The sequence below is a fragment of the Pezoporus flaviventris genome, unplaced genomic scaffold (genome assembly GCF_033815535.1).
Source record: "Pezoporus flaviventris isolate CSIRO_AGI_PZ_B2104156 unplaced genomic scaffold, CSIRO_AGI_Pfla_v1 ptg000036l, whole genome shotgun sequence".
Lineage (NCBI taxonomy): Eukaryota > Metazoa > Chordata > Aves > Psittaciformes > Psittacidae > Pezoporus > Pezoporus flaviventris.
This window is the reverse complement of record NW_026892584.1, coordinates 39,090,193-39,111,896: the sequence shown is the minus strand read 5'-3', so window position 1 is coordinate 39,111,896 and position 21,704 is coordinate 39,090,193. Positions and strand designations below refer to the sequence as shown.

Below are 21,704 nucleotides of genomic sequence, written 5' to 3'. Positions count from 1 at the left end.
ATGGATGTCCAGATTGCTCAACTGATCTCTAACCCATTCCTCATCGACTAAGGCAAACTGCTCCATCTAAGGTCTCAGGGGTACAGGGCTCTTCAGGACTGCCTGCAGCAGAGTAGACAGAGACAAAGAAGGCATTCAGTAACTCTGCCATCTCTGTATCTTCTGTCACCAGGGCACCCATCCCGTTCATCAGTGGGCCTACACTGCCTCTGGTGTTAGTTTTATCTGCCATGTATTTGAAAAAGCTCTTTTTGCTGTCCTTGACCCGTCTCGCCAGGTTTAATTCTAAGGAGGCCTTAGTCATCCTAGCTGCCTTCCTACATCCTCTAGCAGCAGCCTTATATTCCTCCCAAGTGGCCAGCCCCTCAAGGGGACTCTACTTTGAAAGACACAGAGGCACCCATCTGTTGGCCTGACCCATTCTCAAGGGAGGTGTGTTGCCTACCAGGGCACAGATCAGGGATGGTGCAGAGAAGCTGCCTGGTCTAATAAATCCCACTGACACCCACTTGTTTTATCTTCGTTACTATTTCCCAGCTTCCCAGGTTAATGGCCTCCTTCTTTCCTCCATGAGCTAGAGGGGAAGCTCGAGGCCCCTGCACAGTTTGGGCCGGGAGCAAGCATTCCTGCTTCCTCTCAGCTTCCCTGACATCTCGCAGTCTATTAATAGCATCCCGCAGCTCAGCCCCTGCTGCAGGAGGACCTCCACCAGGGAGCACCGAGTGCAGCCCTGCCCATTGTGCACCCTCCCCTCACCAGACCGGTGCAGGCACTCTCTACACCCAGAGCTCTGCACTGCAGCCTCCCCTCTCATCGGCTCTCTCTGGGTGCCTCCGCTGCCACCTCCGGGGCAGCCCGAGCAGAGCTCCCGGACCGGGCCCCGGTCACAGGACGAGCGCTCACGTCCCAGCACCAACTGCCGCACCGCGCTCCTGGTCTCTCCCGCTCCCTGGGGCAGGTTTTTAACCAATCAGGGCTGGTGCCGCTCCTCCTGGCTCCGCCCCCTGTGAATCAGCTGCTCGCTCTCGTCAGCTGCGCTGCCGGCTCCTGGTCAGGTGCTGTCGAGGACTCGAGGCTCCCTCGGTGGCTGTTGCCGCTCTGAGCTGAGGCTCCTGGATGCTGAGCTTCCCCCTGCTCCGGTGTTGAAGGCGTTCGCTCTTGAGCTACTCACCTCAGCAATTCAATTATCATGTTATAAACCAGAAATGCACACAGCTAACTGAAGGTATCACTAGGTAATGTTTAAAATTTCCTTTTTCTCGCTCAGTTTCTCAATTCCGTAGCCTTATCTCAGACTACTTGTCCAAAACAAATTATTTAGTTGAAATGTTGAAATGAGAAAGAAAAGCAATGAAAAGGGACAGCTCATTCTAATATGTGGAGGTTTTTGCAGACAGGTCTGATTAATATGAACTAATCATCTTCCTGGATTAGTCTTCCGGAGTCAGAAAGCAACATGGTTCTGCCAGGATATAAATACGTAATCTATTAGTAGAACTAAGAGCATAAAGGTGTTCTCATATCATGAGATACAAGTGTTAAGTGTTAACTTTTGCCGCAGGTCTAGCTAGGAAACTCACCGGGAATCAGAGAAGAAACTCAAGTACAAATTCCCACTTCAATATTAACTTCAAAGGGAAGGAATTCATCCTGAAGTATTCAAATGTGCGTTTAAGACACATTCTATGAAAAAGAAATTGTGGATCTTCACTGCTACACCAGATGTTGGCTAGTGATGCAGGCAGAGGACCTGAGACTCTACTCTTCCACCTTCTTGCTGTCCAAACAGTTTAACATGTCTGTATTCCCAGCAGTGCAGGAACTGCCATTTCTTTTGCACTTAACAGAGCAAGGGAGAAAGAGAGTAGAATTTTGCATTCTTCTTCCTCGTTCGTTTGAGGGTCCATAGGGAGCAAAGAAACTCTAAGTCTTATCAGAAAAAGGCCAAGAAATACAGGTAGTGAGCATGCTTCAGCCCTCCTGCCAAGATGTCTAGAGCTCTTAAAAGTAAATTACATGAAAACAAGACAGGAACAAGATACTGGGCGTTAGACCGTGAAAGAATGTCACTTCTCAGCAAAGAGGTAGTTGCCAGTAAGTATGCTAAAATACACTTTGCAAAGGAGAGAGTCAGGATGAAAAAATTTGTCAGAAGCCATAAGGACTTTAGCTGGATACTCCTGTGAGTACTCAAGAAGTACTCAAGATTGCTCATCTAAAGGTGTAAAACAGCTGCCAGGATCAAGCCTAAGCCTTCCACTAGCAATAGAAGTGTGCAGCTTCTTCCCAAAAGAAAATGGATAGATTGAAAGTGTCTAGCAGCTGTTGAAATCGCTAACAAGATTAACTGCTTAGCTATGCTCAGAAGCAGAGAAATGGGGAAAAATACATTGTAAAACACTCCTAAGTTCTAGTACCAAGAGCTTGGATGTTCACTAGTTGCAGTGGTTGACAGTGAGCCAGAGCAGCCTCTGATGCTATCATCTGGTGATAGTCAAGATTGTCACCCTTTCTGCAGAATAGGTACTGCTCAGGCAGAATAGGTATTTCAATCTTTTCTGTGGTCTTGTGCTGTACATATGAAATATAAGGACATAGGAAAGTTAAACTTCTCTTTAATTTTATACTTTCGTTCTCATTATACAGAAGAAATCACAGGGGTGTTAGGAATGAGCAATGTACAAGCAAGACCAATGAAGTTGATGGAGGGTAGCCGTTCAGCTCCAGAAATTCTCTTTCTATATAGCAAAGTGAACATTTCACAGCAAAAAGAAAAGCTAAACTGTTCTGAATCAACAATCTAATAATTGTGGACTTACAGCTTTCATACCTGAGCTGCCTTAAACATAGGCGTAAGGTCGTTCAACTTATTTAGGGCTTCCTTCTCCCACAGACACCTCTTCTCACATTCCCAGAGGTCCCTTTCAGACAATAATGTTATGAAGTAGTCACCAACTTCTGCGAGTACCACCCAGATTATGGGGGTTGAAGAGGACTATTTATCTGTTAATCAAGTGCTACCCATTTTCATTAGCTGAGTTGTGGTGTCTGTTTATCAGGCACGATGCTTTTCCCAGCTCAAAAGTAAAAAAAAAAAAAGAAAAAGCAGTTCTTTTACCTAGAGACGACCCCCCAATCTACCCTGGTTTAATCCAATACCTTCTACACTTGTAGGAGCCAAGAGGCTGCAGCTCTGGTCTGGAACTGGCAGGAAACTGCCAGTCTCTTTTGCAAAGAGACAAAACCCATTACCCAGCTACTAAGCAGTAACATATTTCTGGCAAAGGAGATGACACATTTTAGCAGAGACTGTGAGAAAGTTACAGGATCAGAAGTTACATGGAGTGAACAGAGTATATATAGTCAGCTATTCACAGGCATGCTTGACCTCACATCCCTAAAAAATTTGGCTAAATGGGCCACATGATACTTTTCCAGCTCCTTCAGGACTGACCTAGAGCCTCAGTATACATTAGGGAGGTATTATGATGCTATCCTTTGGCTGAGATGGGAATTTGATTCTAATTGCTTATGGGCAGTAAAGCTTGTACAAGTAGAAGCCAGATTTCCATGCGTCTTGGCCCCACTATGATACTGTAAATTCTTCCTCCCTGGCTTCCAGAACTTGTTTTTTGTTTTGTTTGAGGGGATCACGTACCAGATCAGACGTTCTGGTTTCCATGTTTGTACTGTAACAAGCTAACACTGTTACAGACCTCAGACCCAATTAGCCATCAGTTGCACTTTGCAACCAAATCCAAAAGAATGTATTAAAATGTCAATTATTTGCACAGCCTAGTTAGCATTAGCATACTGCACATAAGTCATGCATGCTTGCTGTTCTGGTATGTGAGACAAATCATATTTTGGACACAAGGTACAAGCACTGCACTTCCTCAAGGAGCAATCCCTGGATCTAGGGTGGTCTTTCAGATCACCTGAATAAGAGCTCTATATACTTAATCAGCTGAAGAGAAAAATATGATATTATCAAGGAAGCAAGAGCTACAGAACAGCTGTTTTTGTTTATTTGTTTGTTTCTCCTTTCTTGCTGGCTTCATGACTTTGTGCTTCTAGTTATCCAGTGCCTGGTTTCAATGGAAGGCATGGAAATCTGTACCAATAGCCACCTACAACAGTATATTCTGTGAAAAGGTAGGAACAGGACTGAGGTCTTTCAAACTGAAACAAAGCAGTGTTCCCTGCACAAATCACCAGAAGTGTAGGATGTGTACTGTCACCACTGGGTACTTGCTAAAAAAAGAGATCACAGCTGCTGGGCTCTGTGCTAACTCTGTACTGCTTGTCCCTATGGGTTAGGTGGATTTGAAGCACTGTGACTGGGTCAAGCTCCACTGCAGACCTGTACCACTACCACAGTAGTGCTGGGGAACCCAGACACTTGGCCCAAGGCAGCTCAGTGTCTGTCCAACCTCCCAGGGCACTCCAGAATCGCAAATGTAGCTGTCTGTAAGACTGGTTAGAGAGAATAACTTTTCATGTCTTGAAAACAGGACCTGAACTTCAGCCAAATACTGATTCAGAGCCAGCTTCAGAGCCTGTCTTACCTTAAATCCTCTATATCCTCCCTTTGAAAGGTTTATTCCATGTCATTAAATTCTCACCATTACATATTCTGCATTTATATCTCTCTCATTTTAAAAGTATCCATTTGTTTGCTGTTATCTTAGTTACACTTTGTCTATACTGAATAAAGCAGTCTTGTGCTCATGACTCACTGATGTACATCTGGATGACGACTGAGTCTGTTTTTTGCAACACAGCCAATTCTGGCAAAAGAAAGTATGAAGAAACACATGGCAGAACTTAGCCAAGCAGTAATAAGACTCACCTGAGTGTATACTTTTTTTAATTGCTAAATTAAATTTTAATTGTTCCACAATAGCTAATATTTTTTTAAGGAGATAATTCATACCATTCATAATACATTTAATTGTGCCTGATTGCACACCTGGCAATTTTGTTTCGCAATACTTATTTTTTCCCCCCAAAAGCACTTTCAAAGCATAGAATGGGCCTTGAGCCAGGTATAGTATATAATTCAAGCCCTGAAATGGAACGGGATTTGCAGAGCCAGCTCTAGATATAGACAAAGTATGCAGTTGCTGGGGCAGCTGCCTGTTTGCCTCTGCCAGAGACCTGCCACTGTTACTGCCAAAGGAAAGGATGCTGTGAGTAGACTGAAAACTCTTGCTCTTCCCTCTTGCAGAGGCAGCACTCATGACCCCTTTTTCTGGCACAAGCAGGAACACCATTCCTGCTTCTTCATTCCAGTGCTACCATCTTTACCATCTTCCCTGGCAATTATCATTCACAGTCTGCTGAAATTGTGTATTTTCTTTACCTCTGAGCCTGCTCTGATTCTTGCATTATTCTGGATTCAACCTTTTAATTGATATTTGTCTGGTTTAAAATGGTATTCAGGATAATGAAATGTTTTTCAGAGCTTTCCTTTAGCTAATCTGAAATTTAACCCCAAAAAATTCTGATAGTATTGGGATGGTTTTCATGTATCTCAAGGACTGCCGTCCCTCAGATGTTTTCTTTCTAGCCTTTTCCTAGATTTCTCAAAAGGCCCTCCACTCAAGTGACCCCATCAGAATCTTCCTATCATTTTCTCTTTACTGTATCTCTTGAAGTCCCTCCTTGAAATAAGGATTCATTATACTGTATGCCACTCTCCCTAAATCCTAAGAGATTTCCTCTTCCTCAGTGAACTCATACTTTAAATGGATAAGAAAGGAAAAGGGTGGAAGAGCAAGCAGAGCGACAAAGAAGTGTGCTGATTTTCTCTACACTGAAAGTTATACTGTTTATTTGATGTATGGGAGAGACCAATGTAGCAGTCATGGATAGGTATCTTCAAAATTGATCTAGTATAACCTAAGACAACAGAAAATCATTTATAATAGAAGACACATAAAACAATTTCCGATAGCTCCAGAGTACAAGATGGAATGAGACAACATGATAATCATACAGGATTATCACAGAATCATAGAATGGTTTGAATTTAAAAGGACCTTACAGATCACCTGTCTCCAACCCCCCTGCTGTGGGCAAAGACACCTTCCACTAGATCAGGTTGCTCAAAGCCCCATCCAGCCTGGCCTTGAGCACTTCCAGGGATGGGGCAGTCACAGCTTTTCTGGGCAACCTGCATCAGGGTCTCACCACCCCCACTAGAATTTCTTCCCAACATCTAGTCTAAATCTACCCTCTCTCAGTTTAAAGTAATTACCCCTTGTCCTGTCACTACATTCCATTGTAAAAATTCCATCACCAGGTTTCTTGTAGGCCCCCTTTACATACTGAAAGCTGCTCTAAGGTGTCCCCTGAGCTTTCTCTTCTCCAGGCTCAAAAACCCAAACTCTCTCAGCCTGTCTTCATAGGAGAGGTGTTCCAACCACCTGATCATCTTTATGGCCTTCCTCTGGACTTAGTCCAACAAGTCCATATAGTTCTCATTTTGGAGGTCCTGGAGCCGAATACAATACTGCAGGTGAGATGTCATAAGACTGGAGTAGAGAGGGAGAATCACCTCCCTCGACCTGCTGCTCATACTTATTTTGGTGCAGCCCAGGATACAGTTGTCTTTCTGGGCTGCAAGTGCACACTGCTGGCTCATTTTGAGCTTATTGTCAACCAACATCCTAGGTCCTACTCCTCAAGGCTACTCTTAATCCATCCTCCACCCAGCCTGTATTTGTGCTCAGGATTGCTGTGAGGTTCACACAGGCCCACCCCTCTAGCCTGTCAAGGTCCCTCTGGGTGGCATCCCTTCCCTTCAGCATGTCAAGCACTCCACACAGCATAGTGTCATTGGTGAACTTGCTGAGGGTAGTCTCAATCCCACTGTCCATGTTGCCAACACAAATGTTAAACAGCACTGGTCCCAGTACTGACCCTGAGGAGCGCCACTCATCACTGGTCTCCACTTGGACATTGAGCCATTGACTTCAACTGTGTGATGTGATGATCCAGCCAAATCCTTATCCACTGAGTGGTCTGTCCATCAAATCAATGTCTCTCCCACTTAGAGACAAGGATGTCATGCGGGACAGTGTGAAATGCAAGGGATAAACTCCATGCCAACCAGCCCAGGCAATTCCACTGAATTATTTCACCAGAGGTACAGTCAGTGATGAATAACTTCTTCACTAAGAGACAATTTAGCAAAAGTAATCTAAATCTATGGTGAGAGGAGAGGAGGACTTGAGTAGGTTTCTGAGCAGACAGAAAAAAAAGAAACAATTTCTGAACTGAAATCTAGTCTCTTTTTTTTAATTCCTTCTTCTAACCTACCAAACCGTAACAGAAAAATAGCTCAGATTATACTCTGGGGCAGTTGTTGGCATATTTACCAATTCTGCAGTGAGCAGAATTCTGAAGAAGATCAATCAGTACTTAATTTTCTCAGCAAAATGAATGTAGAAATCTATCCACAGTGAACGCACCCATGCTCTTCAAACCAGAAGCCAGATCTGAAAAGATGTAGAATGCTCCTCATTTGTATTGATTTTAAGCTGCCTGAGAACATCTCCTGAGAATATTTCTCTAGACATTATCTCTGTAATCATAGTATTCTCAATTGAAAATATAACTGCTCTGTTGCAGTGCGTTTGTATTGTAAACACATGAAAGTGTCAGACTGATAAATGCATTGCTAGTAGAGATAAAATGACAAATTCATTAGCTACATCAGGCTCTGAAAGGTAGAACTGGAGCTGGCTTTCTCAATGAGAATTCTTCCATTTCTGACTTCCCCCCATTGACAACACTGAGCTGGTACCTAGTTCTATTCTCCCACAAGTACCAATTTACTTGAATATCACTGAACACTGAAGGGGATAAGATCTGGAAGGACTAATATCTATTTTTAATATAAATATACTGGCAATAACTTTTTTGTCCAAAAACAGCATAGGAAAAAAGACATTTAGGAACCTGGATATTTTTTAATAGTTATCTGCAGTTACAGGCAAGTACGTTAATGCATCTTCTAAGTAGCTTTCTATCTCCTATTCTTATTGGTAGGCTGTTCCAGAATCATGTTGTTCTGTCATTAGAAGTCTTCTAATTCCCAGAAAAAAAATGTAATCGTGATCAGTTCAGTTCACTTTCTTCTTATGCCATCGCTTTTCTTTAGAGGAAATAATTTTCCCTCACTCCCTGTTGTATTTAAAATGGCAGATGTATCCCCACTTTGTTTTCTTGGACTGATCTAGACCAGCTTTGCTTTTGAGTTTGTTTTCTAACAAACATGACTCTTAAGTCTCATGAAAAGCCTTTTCTGTGCATCTCTGTGAGACTGAATCCCTCTCTTGAAAATGGGTGACAGGGATTCAGCATAGCATTCCCAGAGAAACATCACTGCCCTTTCCCTGGTATGACAGCACTTCCTTCTCTTGCTGAAAAATCTCACACCATAGTTTATTGCAGCTGCTTAGAAAACAGATCTTTGCCTATGTACTCAGAGATTAAATGAAAGTTATTGAACTATAATTTAGTATATTTCTTTGGGGTAAAAGGAGTATATTTCAGTCTGAAGTGTTAGCTTTATTCTAGTTACCATGCAAAACGTGTCAATTTAAAGGGATGTCTTCTGATTATTAGTTCTTTCAGATTATCTGCAGGCAGCAGGCACGTAATGCTGCGACCGTGCAAGCACGGACCAGTCTTTGCGCAGAAGAGCTGATATTCTCAGTAAAGTTAATCCTATTCTGTATTCAGTATGATTTTGTTCACACATTTACATCCCTACTTAAAAACATCATACCAGATTTTGGAAAAGGTATGAAATACAAATACAAGCACAGTTAATGTCTGCAGTAAATACACCCATATACTTAGAAAAGTCCCTTTACATAGTCCATTCCTAGATGACAGAATGAGTCAGTGATTATCCTAAGCTCCCAAAATTAGAGGCTCCAATAAAGACTGTAGGAAAATGGGAAAAAGAGAGAATTACACTGGCAATAAAGGACTTAGAGGGTAGCTTTTAAGGTATTACTAGTTTATGCAGTGGATAGCTTAAGCATCGTAATATTCCATATTAGGAAATTAAAACATCTTTCCAAATTTGTCTCATTTAAATTGATAAAAATTCACTTTGAGACACAAAAGTCTCCTTGGCCACATACCTACTGACTGCTATCCTATAATGTTCTCCATGTTGAAACAAATCTTTGTTAAGTGCGCTCAGAGGGGGCAGCTGGAGCTTTGTAAAGATTGCTTGAAGGCAAACCATAAAAAAGGGCAAAAAATGGATCTACTGCTGGGACACTGGAGCAAAGCATTTATGACAGAGGAAAAGTAGGGAGGAAATGATTCATGACAGCCTAATTACATTAGAAACAAGACTTATTCATCTATTTGAAGTAAAGAACCCAAGGGAAATGGAGGAAAGAACAGCACTTAGGTCAGTCTCATATTTGTACTCCTGCATGTGGAAAAGCATTCATGAAAACTGAGTTCTGCCATTATACAAAAATTCATAATCAAAATAAATGCCTCAGAGAAGCTGTTAGATGTTATCATTGCCAGCATTGGGGAGATGTTACTAATACTGAAAATTCATGAGAACTATAAAACATACAAGGAAGTGTACTTCCAATGGAAAATGTCTACAGACAACAGGTGTACTTTGGCACCTATGCAATGCATCTATAGCTATTGCTTCCCACAGGAAAAATTAAAATGCATTTAAACAGTATACAATCTGTAAGCCAACATTGAATTATATTGCAAAGATGATCTATAATCCTAAAGAGTGTGACTGGTTTTATTCTGTAGGAACAGTTTATAGGCTGCAAGACAGTAAAGCTAGCTAATGTTTTGCACAATATGCAGATGATCAGCTTCCCAAGTAGGAGACTCAAATGAAATGATATTAACAATTTATGATTATTTCCATGCAGATACTGAATGACTAATTCTTATCATATTTTTTTGTAGTTGCAGGAGGGAGTGTTTCTGCACCTGTTCCTCTTCCCCCAAATCCAGTCATCAGTAAAACTGTACTCAGCCAGCTGTTAAATTTCAGATCAGTTAGTATATTTCATGCATTTGTAGAATGACTAAATATGAAGTCATATAGCCACAATAAAATGCCACAGTGATACCAAGAGAAGTGATCGCAAAGCTTACAAAGCTTTGCACAGTCTTGGATTTTGTTGTAACACATAACTACATCCAAGCCAGTGGGGGATATTCATATGCAAACAAGGGTGCCCAGCTAATGAAATAAAGTTAGCAAAAGTTTGAAAAAATGTGGTCTTTTTCCATGGATTCTTTTGAGACCTTAAACTAATTGTTAATTAGTAGAAATTTATCGAAGCTGATTAGCTCTTGTTGTCTCCCTTGCCATTATTCACAGAAGGTATGATGCCTTAGCATTTTGACAACAGAAAGTTCATTTATTCATTTAGTCATAAATCCTTACATTTTGTTGATACACAAAGGAATGGTACAGGCTCTTCAGGAAAAACAGGCAAGGGGAGATGAGGAGCGGGTGTTGTCCTCTATGTCAATGACCAGCTGGGGTGCGTGGAGCTCCACCCAGGAACGGATGAGAAACCAACCAAGAGTTTATGGGTCAGGATTAAAGGGAGCACAGGGACAAGTGACATTATACTGGGTGTCTGCCACAGGCCACCTGACCAGGAAGACTGAGCAGATGAGGCCCTCTGTAGAAAGATAGGAATAGCCTCATGTTCACAGCCCTGCTCCTCATGGGGGACTTCAGCCACCCTAATCTCTCTTGGAGGGTCAACACAACAGGGGGTAAGCAATCAAGGAGGTTCCTGGAATGCACTGATGATGACTTCTCCAAGTGACAAAGGAGCCAATGAGGAGAGATGTTATGCTGTACCCAGTTCTCACCAACAAGAAGGGGCTGAAGGGAAATGTGAAACTTGATGGACATTCCTAATCTCCTTATATTCCCAGATACTGCAGACCCAGATCTGTGTCTGCACTGTGAAGCTACTGGTCCAGTCCCTGCAGATTACCTCAAAAGGGGGATTGCACAGTTCCATAAGACTCTGTTTTTCAACTAGGGAATTATATTTAAAATATTTATTAAGATATACTGTTGCTGTCTTGCAGCAGTTTTACATTATTTAATGCTGAGGTCATAGACAGTTCTGGGTAACTCCAGGAATAGAGCTGCCACCCCCTCACAGAAAATGTATTCTTTGACATTTATATTAACTCCAGCCTTTGTTCCTTGGGGATGACAGCCACTTACCTACATTGGCACGACTGGTAGGAAAGTAGGTAGCAAGCACATCTGACAGCATCTTGCAAGTCTGTGATGCTATATCAGCATCTCTGCCATGTACCTCTTCAGTGAGGATGGAAGGCGGAGGTAGAGTCGTGACAGTATGTTCCAAGGTGTCCCGGTGGTTCTTCCACCTTGCTCTGTCAGTGTTTCATCTGGAGTTATTAGTGTTTATAAAAGCATAACCTTAAAATAGCTGCATGGTGTTAAAAGAAGAAAAAAAAAAAAAAAGTAGCAGTTCTTGTGCTTCTTCATACTGGGGTAAAACAGGGCTAAATTGAGCAAGTACGGAAATCATAAATAGCACAATCCCATTAAAGGTGACTTTCCAATCTCCTTCAGATCTTAAAGAGCACTTAGTTAACCTAAATCAGAACAGGACACATTCTTTCTTCCTCTACAGAAAATCCTTTTCCCTTCAACACATGTTAAGGTTTAGAGTGATTTTTGCTTCGAGACTGCTAAGGTCTATTCACCAAGTTCTCCACTTACAAGTGGAGCAACCATTAAATTCTCGAACTTCTGAAAGCCACATTATTTCAGAAGACTCATTCAGATTTGCATTGGCACTTGTAAAATAGCCATGTGTTTCCTGCTGTGGGTTGACCTTGACTGTGAGCTGGGTGCCAGATGCCTACCAAAGCTATTCTACCCCTCCCTTCTTCAGCTAGAAGGGGAGAGAAAATATAACAAAAGGCTCATGAGTCTAAGAACATGGAGAAATCACTTGACAATTATCATCACAGGTAAAACAGACACGACTTGTGGAAATTAGTTTAGTTTATTACCTATCAAATTAGATTAGGATGAGAAATAATACCAAATCTTAAAAAAACAAACAACAAAAAAAAAAACAAAAAAAACCACAACAAAACACCAACACCAAACTTCTCTTCAACCTTCCTTTCTTCCAAGGCTTAATTTTATTCCCAATTTTCTTTATCACTACCTGCACAGTGGCACAGACAGACAAGGAATGGGGGTTGCAGTCAGTTCATCACACTCTTGTCTCTACTGCTCCTTCCTTCCCAGTAGGAGGACTCCTAACGCTTTTCCCCTGTTCCAGCATGGGGTCCCTCCCATGGGGGACAGTTCTTCAGGAACTTCTCCAAAATGAGTGCTTCCTACTGGCTGAAGTTCTTCATGCACTGCTCCAGCATGGATCCCTTCCACGGGGAGTAGTCCTTCAGGAGCAGACTGCTCCAGTGTGGGTTCCCTGTGGGGTCATAACTCCTGCCAGCAAACCTGCTCCAGTGTGGGCTCCTCTCTCCACAGCCACAGGTCCTACAGGGGCTTCCCATGGAGTCACAGCCTCCTTCTTGCATCCCCTTGCTCCAACAAGGGGTCCTCCATGGGCTGCAGGTGGATATCAGCTCCACCATTGACCTCTATGGACTACAGGTGAATATTTGCATCACAATTAACCTCCATAGGTTGTAAGGGGACACATGGGCTCTAGAGAAATTTCTGCTCAGCTGCCTGAAGCACCTACTCCCCTTCTTCCTTACTGATCTTGGTGGCGTCTACAGAGTTGTCTCTCTAATATTCTCACTCCTCTGGCTACAGTTTCATGGGGTGGGGGGGGCCGTGGATTTTGCTCCCACTTCTTGACTATGCTATCCCAGAGGGACTACCGTTACTGCTGATGGGGTTGTCCAGCAGCAGTTCCAATTTGGAGCTACTGGCATTGACTCATTCAGACATAGGGGAAATTTCTAATAGCTTCTCACAGAAGTCACCTCTGTAGCACCCCTGCTACCAGCACCTTCACATGCTAACTGAGTACACCTACCATAAAAAGAGCAGTGCTTTTTGAGCAGTACGTGAATCAGGGATCTTTATACGTATCTGATGATGTAAATTATACTCACCTATGAAATATGGAGAGGGGAGAGAAGAGGAATTGTGTTTACTTTTTTTCAGTATTTCTTAAATAGGCAAAGCAGTCTCTATGAGTTTACTTCAGCCACAGTAAATCAATCACCATCTGCCTCCCAAACTGACAAATTGTTTCTTGCTCTTCTCTAGACATTGAAATAAAGTGTTGATCATGTTTAATTGAGAAATCAATGTTTTTCGAATCGGCTACAGGTCTGTAAATATTCTTTGTGGTTATTGTCACACAAGCCTCAGACAATATTTGAAGTAATGTACTGCATGTTCTTGGACAACACAAGGAAACCGAGACTACTACAGCAGTATGCCCAAATTCAAACCACTCTTGACACTGGAGTCGGTCTCAATCACATTAGTGAGGGATAAGGGAAGCTCTGTAGGAAGAAGAAGAAAATTAGATACTTTGTCATGCTACAGCATCACAAAAAGCAATATTAAAATTTGATAATCTGAAATACTTTGTCATCAGGGATTTTTGGACTGATATTTTTCCTGTAGTAAACTTCTATTTGTATACTCTATACAGTACTTTTTTTTAGATAGTTTTGTTCACTATTTTCAATACTTATAAGTTTCTTACAACTGTTATTTCAGAGGTGAAATAACACAGTAACAGAACTGTGAGCTTTTTCCATTTTGTTTCCTTTAAAATTTACAGCTGCTTTAAGCAAAAATGTTGGTTTGTTTTGCTGATTTCTTATTTTCCAATGATAAAACAATATACCACATAAATTGCAGAAACTGACAAATTATTTTTTGTGTTTGTAAATCAGGCAAATAAATAACTCTTACAGTTCCTAATTATTATTGGGCCTTGCACATGAGAATGTGATTAGACTGACTACAACTGACACTTGTTGTCTGAGACATGAAGTTAAGTCCCTTTGGGGAGCTATAGAATGACCACCACTTTTAGAGCAGAGAGATTTTCTCTGCTTTAGCTCATTTAAGAAGCAAATACATGGGACTTACTACCAAAAAGATGGCAGGAAAAACACTGAGCAAACAGCTGAAGTCGACTTTGCACACCTCCCCACTCTGTCAAAACATCTCACAACCTTAAAGTGTTTTGCCAAGATTATCTATAGCAAAGCAATTTTTTATATATCAGGTAAAGGTATGAGATAGATTAAATTAAGACTACATGGAAGAATACTCACTGTTTTTTCTCAAAATTAAGATTTCAAAGACCTTAGTTTTGTAAGCAGTTTACAATTTTGTACCTAAAAATATGCAGATGCAAAGTGGAGAGTCAGGTAGAGACCATTTTCAATTTCTGTAATCCTGCAATGAGCTGTTTTCCTGACACCCACAGTTGAGAACAAAATTACACAGTGAAGTACCACAGAACTGGTACATATTAAATAAGTACACACCTATTGATTATGAGATTTGTAGTCTGAGATTGAGAACATCAGAAAAGATGCGAGAGATACATAATCTGAAGTGATACAGTTCGCTAAAGAGACGATAATACCAAGGAGTTACAGATTGCAGAGACTTATTCTCACCTCCACTTCAATTTTAAAGCTAATATCGCTGTAGGTGCATTTGATGACAACACCTAAACCTTGGGCCTCCTTACTTTTTCTGTTGTCTCTGGGTATCTTCACATACGTAATCCAAGTCTGGTATGGAAAAATTTAAAAGATACTTAAATGTTCCTTCCTTATTCAATGAATAACTCTGTGGTACAAGTAATGTGCTGGAATTCACTTACTGCTTTTCCTCAGGGTGCTTTAAAGAGCATCATCTTGCTGCCAGTACTTCTTGACATGAAGCTGGTCCCAGGGTGGACTTAGAGCAGGGGCAAGAGTCTCCGCAGAGTTCTCCTTTCCCATAAACACTGAGATTCTCTGCTGCTCTCTGTAGCACAGTTCTGAAATGTGTCCTATATGTAAAGATGTGTTCATGGTCCAGGAGGTCCCTACTTTGCAGTACCCACTGGTAACTGATAGTGAAAACTGGAAGGTAGGATTTTCTGCATGTGCAGTGTTCACTGACCACAGGGAAAACTTCTGCAAAAATTCTGGTTCATAAATATGAATACATTTGAGTGAAGAAAAACTGATCTTTTATTGAGTTTGTCCTTCAAGGACACTGCATTTCTGCTATTGCAGAGGAACACAGCAATACAGTATGAGTTATTCAGCATGGCCAAATACTGTAGTCCTTACTCAGATTTTACTCAGGAAAAAACATCTTTGAATTGAGTGAGAATTTTCTTGACTAAGGACTGAACAGAGTGTTTTGAATCTTACCAGCATTGCTTGATGGTAATGTTGGGCAACAGTTCTCATTGCTAATTTGCCTGCCTTGGTGGCCTTCTCCTGGGTTCTGGATCTGCTTTTGCTGTGTGTTATTCATAGCTTATATTGCTAGTTCAGATTGCTTCTCTTTGTTCTTTTCATTTCCAGTAAATGTTTTGCAGCTATTGTTCTGCTGCTGGTAGATATGCATGGAACCCGGTATGTGGAAATTGAACCTCAGCCCAAATTTAATTAAAGCTGCTAAACATGTTCTCACTACTGTGCTCAGAAGGAATTTTGCTGACCCTCTATCAACAAAGGACAAATTTGTTTAATCTATCTGATGTGTTTAAAATGCAAAAATATAAGTGCTCGATTCACAAATCTTAATGCTTCTCCAGTAAAATAGATGGAGCAGCACCCATTTACAGCCATCATAAGGTCAATTATAAATGCTTATTCTGATCTACAATAGTCATACAAGAAAATCACTAAATGTGTGCGCTGTAACATCACCTTGTTTTGTAGATTTAATACTGCTTTAAAGTAAGATATTCTGAATAATAATTAGTACCAAATTATGCCATAGCCTACTAATATGCAGCAAATCTAGCTAGGTTATCACTCGTATGTCTTATGAGCCATACCTAGCCATGGTTTATCCTCTATTCATGCTACAGGGTACGAAATTCCTGGGTGCCAACCTGCCTATGGCAACCTAGAATTCTCCAGGGCAGGCTCGCAAAATCTTCACCTACTCTCTGGGACAGGTAACTAATAAGTGATGTTTTGTGAAGTTATGCTTTCTTTCTAACTTTCTGATGTCCATAAAAATGTGTCATTTCTTCACGTCACTCTGTAGTCTCTCATCGTTCAGTTGCTCTATGTTTTCTGAACTAGGGGAATAGTAGCCTAGACGCTTGCTTCAGGCAAGCCTGTAATAATTGTTATTAAACAGATATAAAAACTGACTTTTTTTAAGAATCTAAAAAAGCTACAACTGACTACTACCTGTTATTTTTTTTTTTCTGGCTGAGTAGTTCTTATAATACAGATGCATTGCATTTTATGGTTGATGCTACAGTTATCCAGGCAGTTTACCCACTTTTTTAACTGCTGGTATGTATGTATTTTCTCTCCTTTATCAGGTTTACATTAATTTTCGGTGTCCTGAAGTAAGGATCTTTTCATGTTATAAGTACAGAGATGTCAAAAGGATGGAGGAGTTATGACTGATTCTAGTTTACACTCCTATGCAGCACATAGTAGAAGTTTAAGTAATGATTCATTTTTCCATATTTTGCTTAGATTTTCTTCTGTTTTTCTCCTGAATATACTCTTTGTTCTTTGTCCTTTGACTTTGTTTCAAGTGGCAGGTATGTAGAAGAAATGTCATTCACTGATTACATAATTTTCAATGACATATGAAATATTGAAATATATTGCAAAGTAAGAAATTAATTAGATAAAAAGAAGTAAAGACAGGCTAAGCTTTAGATTGCCTTCTTGCAGTCTATTGATTTTCTTTGAATAATTAGTGTGACTTTTCAACTTAAGAGTGTTGCTGGTGTAAGGAAGAGGAAAGTGAGATTCTTTTGGATTTTTTTGGCACAGTCTACATTCTGTGGAGTGAAGAAAACAATAATGTTGGAAAAGTGTTTTGAATTCCTCTTTTTCAGTACCCTGGGGCTCTGTACATGCATTCTACTTTTATCTGGGTTTAGGTGAGCTTGATGCAAAAATAGCTTTGCTCTGCTGCTTGTCCTTGAAACCAGGAGATGACCAGTGAAGTGAAATATAATCAGGGAATATAAAACTGCCCTTCTGTAGGGCTCAGGGAAAAAAAAAAAAAAAAAAAATCTTTTCCTACCTTCACTGTCCACTTCTAGTTCTTACGCTCAACAGAAAATAGGCTTACTCTTCTGGAGGAAAATATCAGTTTATCTCCATGTACACCAAAGATCAGGATATTTCGCAATTGCATAAAAAAACATAAACAGCCATTGAAAGATATTTTTCATTTCCCTCCCTGCTTTTTAAAAGACCCACAATGATCTAAAATTTTAGGGAGATTTTAGTATTTCCTGAAAGTTTGTTTCTTTGCTGTTCATTAACTCACATTTTAATCACACTGTTCCAAGATATCTAGATTTTAAAAATGTATCTGGAAACTTTCCTTCCAATTATATTAAAAAACATCAGCTTGCTGAAGGAACTAAAAAAAAAACAAAACAAAACAAAAACATTCATTTGTGAAAATGAAAGATAGTATTACAACTTTCACAACTGTTGGCACTTACAAAATTAGGATAGATTCTATTTCACCAAGCCTCATGCACCTTAGCTTTTAAGAAACTAAAGAGAAAGCAATAAAAATTTCAGCAGGAGTGTTAAAATAAGTCTCAATTCACAAAAAACAAACAAAAAGAAACAAAAAAAGTGCCCTGTGTTTAGGTAATCCTTATCTCAGGGCACAAGAGGAATTTTTGGCAAAGCCTATAGTAAGGGAGCTGCTTCTTCACTCTGGTTCATTAAGGTGGTGGTTCTGCAGTGTAGGTGAAATGAGAGGGCTCTTGGGTCCCCTCTGAAGAAGCATTTTGGGCATTGTTTTTCATATGAATAGTACAAGCATCTTTTCAGATTAATACCTGTTGCCTGATTTGTTCCTTCCAAGCTTGCATTTAATGGCTCAATCAAAAAACTACAAAAGAGCTAATGTCAAGGTTCTGGACTGCTAACAGGAGTTTGGAGGAATGCGGTCCTGTTCTCTCTCCATCCAGATACACCCACCAAAAAAAAGACAACAAAACAGAGCCTTGCACTGAAAAGCCAGTTCAGCTAGGGGAGCAGGATGAAATAGACTTGACTGAACTAATAAATCATGACATAATGTTGGGAGGAAGATTGCACCAAATGATGACACAGCATGCTGAACAGTGGGCAACTTGCTAGAGGTGAACTCAATTATACTCTTCTGGAGTAGAGGAGTTCTCAGTTAACAAGTCCTAAAATAGTGTGCTGCAGTGTATAAAAACAAGGTAGGGCTTAAAATACTTAGCCAAAGATGACAGATGGCAATTCCTTTATGGTTTTTCCCTTCTCTTCTTTTGCTGCAATATCAAGTTGATCAAAGAACTGAGTATCATTTGTTATTGTAGGAAAACTAAAAATATCTTGAAATATTCAGGCAAAATAAGTTCATTCAGATAGCAGCCAGTACCTCTCAATTGTTCCCGTTCAACATCTTATACACGTTTGTGTGTAGTAACAGTTTCCCTCAGAATCTGAAGAACAGCTGAGAATTTGGGTGTGTCCAGGCTAAGGACTATTATGTAATCAATAAATTAAATCTATTTATTAATGTATTTAATTTAATTATTTGCTTGCGTTAACAAATCACTGATCTATTCTACTACCAGTAAACCTTCCAAAAAGTCCCTAGAGCTCACCTCTCTAGCATGTCACTTAAGTTATATCATGCAGCTGTTTGTGATGGCAGAATTAAATGATAAAGAACAGAGATTGCATTAGAACTGACACACCAATGGCTACTGAATGTGTCTGAGGGGTCAGTGCTGTGCCTCACTCTAACCAACAGCATCAATACCTCCCATGCTCTTTAGTAATAATATCTGGCAAGCACTGGCACTTTTTAAAAGTCACCTATGGATTCAAGTTAAAAGATGAGATCCTATCTTGTAGGTCTTCTGTCACAAAAGAAGATTAGAATGCAACTGACTAGATATAATTAAGAAGAAAATTCAGTCATTTCCTCAAAGAAGGAAATAAATGCTGCTTAGAAAGGAAAAAAAGCAGCTACATCTGCAGTTCCTCCTACCCCCAGTCCCAGTCCCAGTAGTAATTCTGTCTGACTGGTCCTGAAGCCAAAAGAGTATATTTACTTTTTGCACCTGCTTAGCATAACCTTTCCAATGAGAAATGTTAAACCAGCCCACTAAAATGAGTCCCTTGAGCCAGACAAAGATCAATTTCAAATTAGAGGAAAGAGAAAAGGATTTGGAAAGCAAGGATATAGCTAAGCTGAGAACTTTGCCCATCTACCTATGTCTGTATGCTTTATGTCAAATGAAGCATGAATAAAATTCTTTCCCTACTACTAAAGCACATTCCTATAGTACTCCCTTATGCACCTCCAACTTCAGCCTTTTAATAGAAAGAGTAAGATACATTCCAGCTTGCTCCTGGGCAGTGGGTTTACCCATTCTCATTACATGTCCTATTGCAAATAAACAGCACAATTCAGTAGGAACCACATACGTGTTCCAGCACAGCTTGATCCAGATGAATCAGGAAGGTAAAGAGACAAAAGCAAAACTGAGAAAGGTTTAATGACACAATTAAAATATAACTTTATAAGCTTGTGAGCTGATGTGGCAGGCTGCTTTCAGTAATTTCCAGGGGGAGTGCTTATCCATGACTACAAACCAAGACAATCTAGAAGCTGGCCACTCAAAGCTGTAAGGAGAGTTGCTGCAACTGAAGGCAGCTTGCTCAATTGCCTGGAGAGCTCTCTTTGGCTTTCAAATCATAAATTGAAGTCTACCTCTAATTTTGCTACCTCAATTTCTCAATACTTCATTCTTGGTTTTTTGATCCTTTCTCATCACTGCTTAGTAGTCTAAATTCCCTAGTGAGATGCTTGCAGACTGCCAGACATTAAAAAGCTGGCAACATCTGTTCAACAACTTTAAATCACTTTCTGTGTGAGACAGTTCCCCTGCCCCCCAATAGCCTTTGTTATAGAAAGAAGTATTTGTTGCAGTCAGCCTTTTCTGTCACTTTTCTTAGACTTTCGTACCCTGCAACTTTGCACTGTAACTTACCATTTCTTCTAACCAAACATCTTGGTTAGATATTGGCCTATGAAAAGACGGAAAACAGCGGCTCTTACAGAGATGAACCTTCTTCCAGAGTCATGTCAAGAGCAGTCTGGGCAGCAAGCAGTGTAAATATCCCTTCATCCCTAGGAAAAGAAAGTGTAGTTATGTCTTTACTCTCTTGTATAAATGCTGGCTGAAGTTTGCCATACCAGAATTTAACTCTCCCAGCTTCACCAGCTGACTCATTACAGGTGTAGTTGACAGCACTAGGCAGCATTTGGATAATGCAGACAATTTGAAGTAGGGCATGAACATGAGCAGACTCCTTCATTACCATAAGAAAATAAGTATACTCATCTTTAGAGTATGAGTCAGAAAACATGTATTCCTCCCTGAATTGCATGCTTTTTTTCTCCTTTTGTAACCTTATTTTTCACCTGTTCATCCCTTCATTTTCTAGAAACACAGAGAAACAAATTGAACAGAAGCAGCCTTTATTCAGACTTCTGTAGGATCACTTACTGAACTTAATGGTTTCCCTTTAAGCCACTGACTATCTGCCAGAGCTGAAATCAGTTGGTCTGCACAGACTTTAGGAAGATCCTAGTAGACGCATTGGAGGCAGCTTGAAACAAGGCAGAAATCATGACAGCTTCTGCTGCCTCTGCTTCAGTATGCTTTAGTCACTTTTGAATTTGGGCACAAGGCTCCTTCCTTTTCACTGTGCACTACATTTATTTCTCTCGTACAGCCAGCCTGACTACACTCCAGTATTTAACCTCAAAAGTGTCTCATAAACAAAAGCTGTCATCTCATTAATGGGAAATAGAAATGTATTTTAAATACTCCAGGGCCAAATCAACTTAGCAGAAGTATTAAATCGGTCCTCATAGATCATGTGTCCTGGCTCAACTCTTCAGTCTCTATGGAGATCTCTATCAAGTACAGCACTGGGCCAGCCAGTGCAGCTGCTTGTGCTGGATAGTGCACGTCCTGGTTTGTAAATCCACATTTTTCTGTCTCCATGAGCTGTTCTGTACCCTGGATTTCTTAGTGATCTGCACAATAACGTGCTCCCTTACATGCAGGTCTGGATTCTCACTGTTCATTTTCATTTGCCGTTTGCAGGTTTCAGCATGCTGGGGAATCACAATAGCCTGCTGAAGAAACTTCATTTAAATCAATCAAAACACCTTTAGTTTCTGTTTCTCAAAGTTGTAATTTTATTCATGGTATTTCCATTCAATCCATTCAAAGCCTTAGGTTATGAATAGTATCTTTAAACAAAGGACAATTTGTATGTCTTTATTATGAGAATATTTAAAAAATCTTGATACATTCCACTGCCAATAATGGCATTCAGTTAAGACAACTCAGTGTTGAGAGCTGGTCCTCTAAGGGGATTTTGCATCT

General features: G+C 40.4%; 1 protein-coding gene across 11 annotated transcripts in view; it reads left to right on the top strand.

Annotated features, from left to right (window-relative positions):
- Nucleotides 1-21,704, top strand: part of BEGAIN (brain enriched guanylate kinase associated) — a 172,563-nt gene that overhangs the window by 76,245 nt on the left and 74,614 nt on the right. For 6 of the 11 annotated variants that reach the window (XM_061463979.1, XM_061463980.1, XM_061463987.1 and 3 more), the window contains one exon: nt 16,131-16,220. The exons of the other annotated variants lie outside the window; for them this stretch is intronic. In XM_061463979.1, the coding sequence (XP_061319963.1) occupies nt 16,131-16,220 (90 nt within the window). The remainder of the gene's footprint in view (nt 1-16,130; nt 16,221-21,704) is intronic. 11 annotated transcript variants of the gene reach the window in all.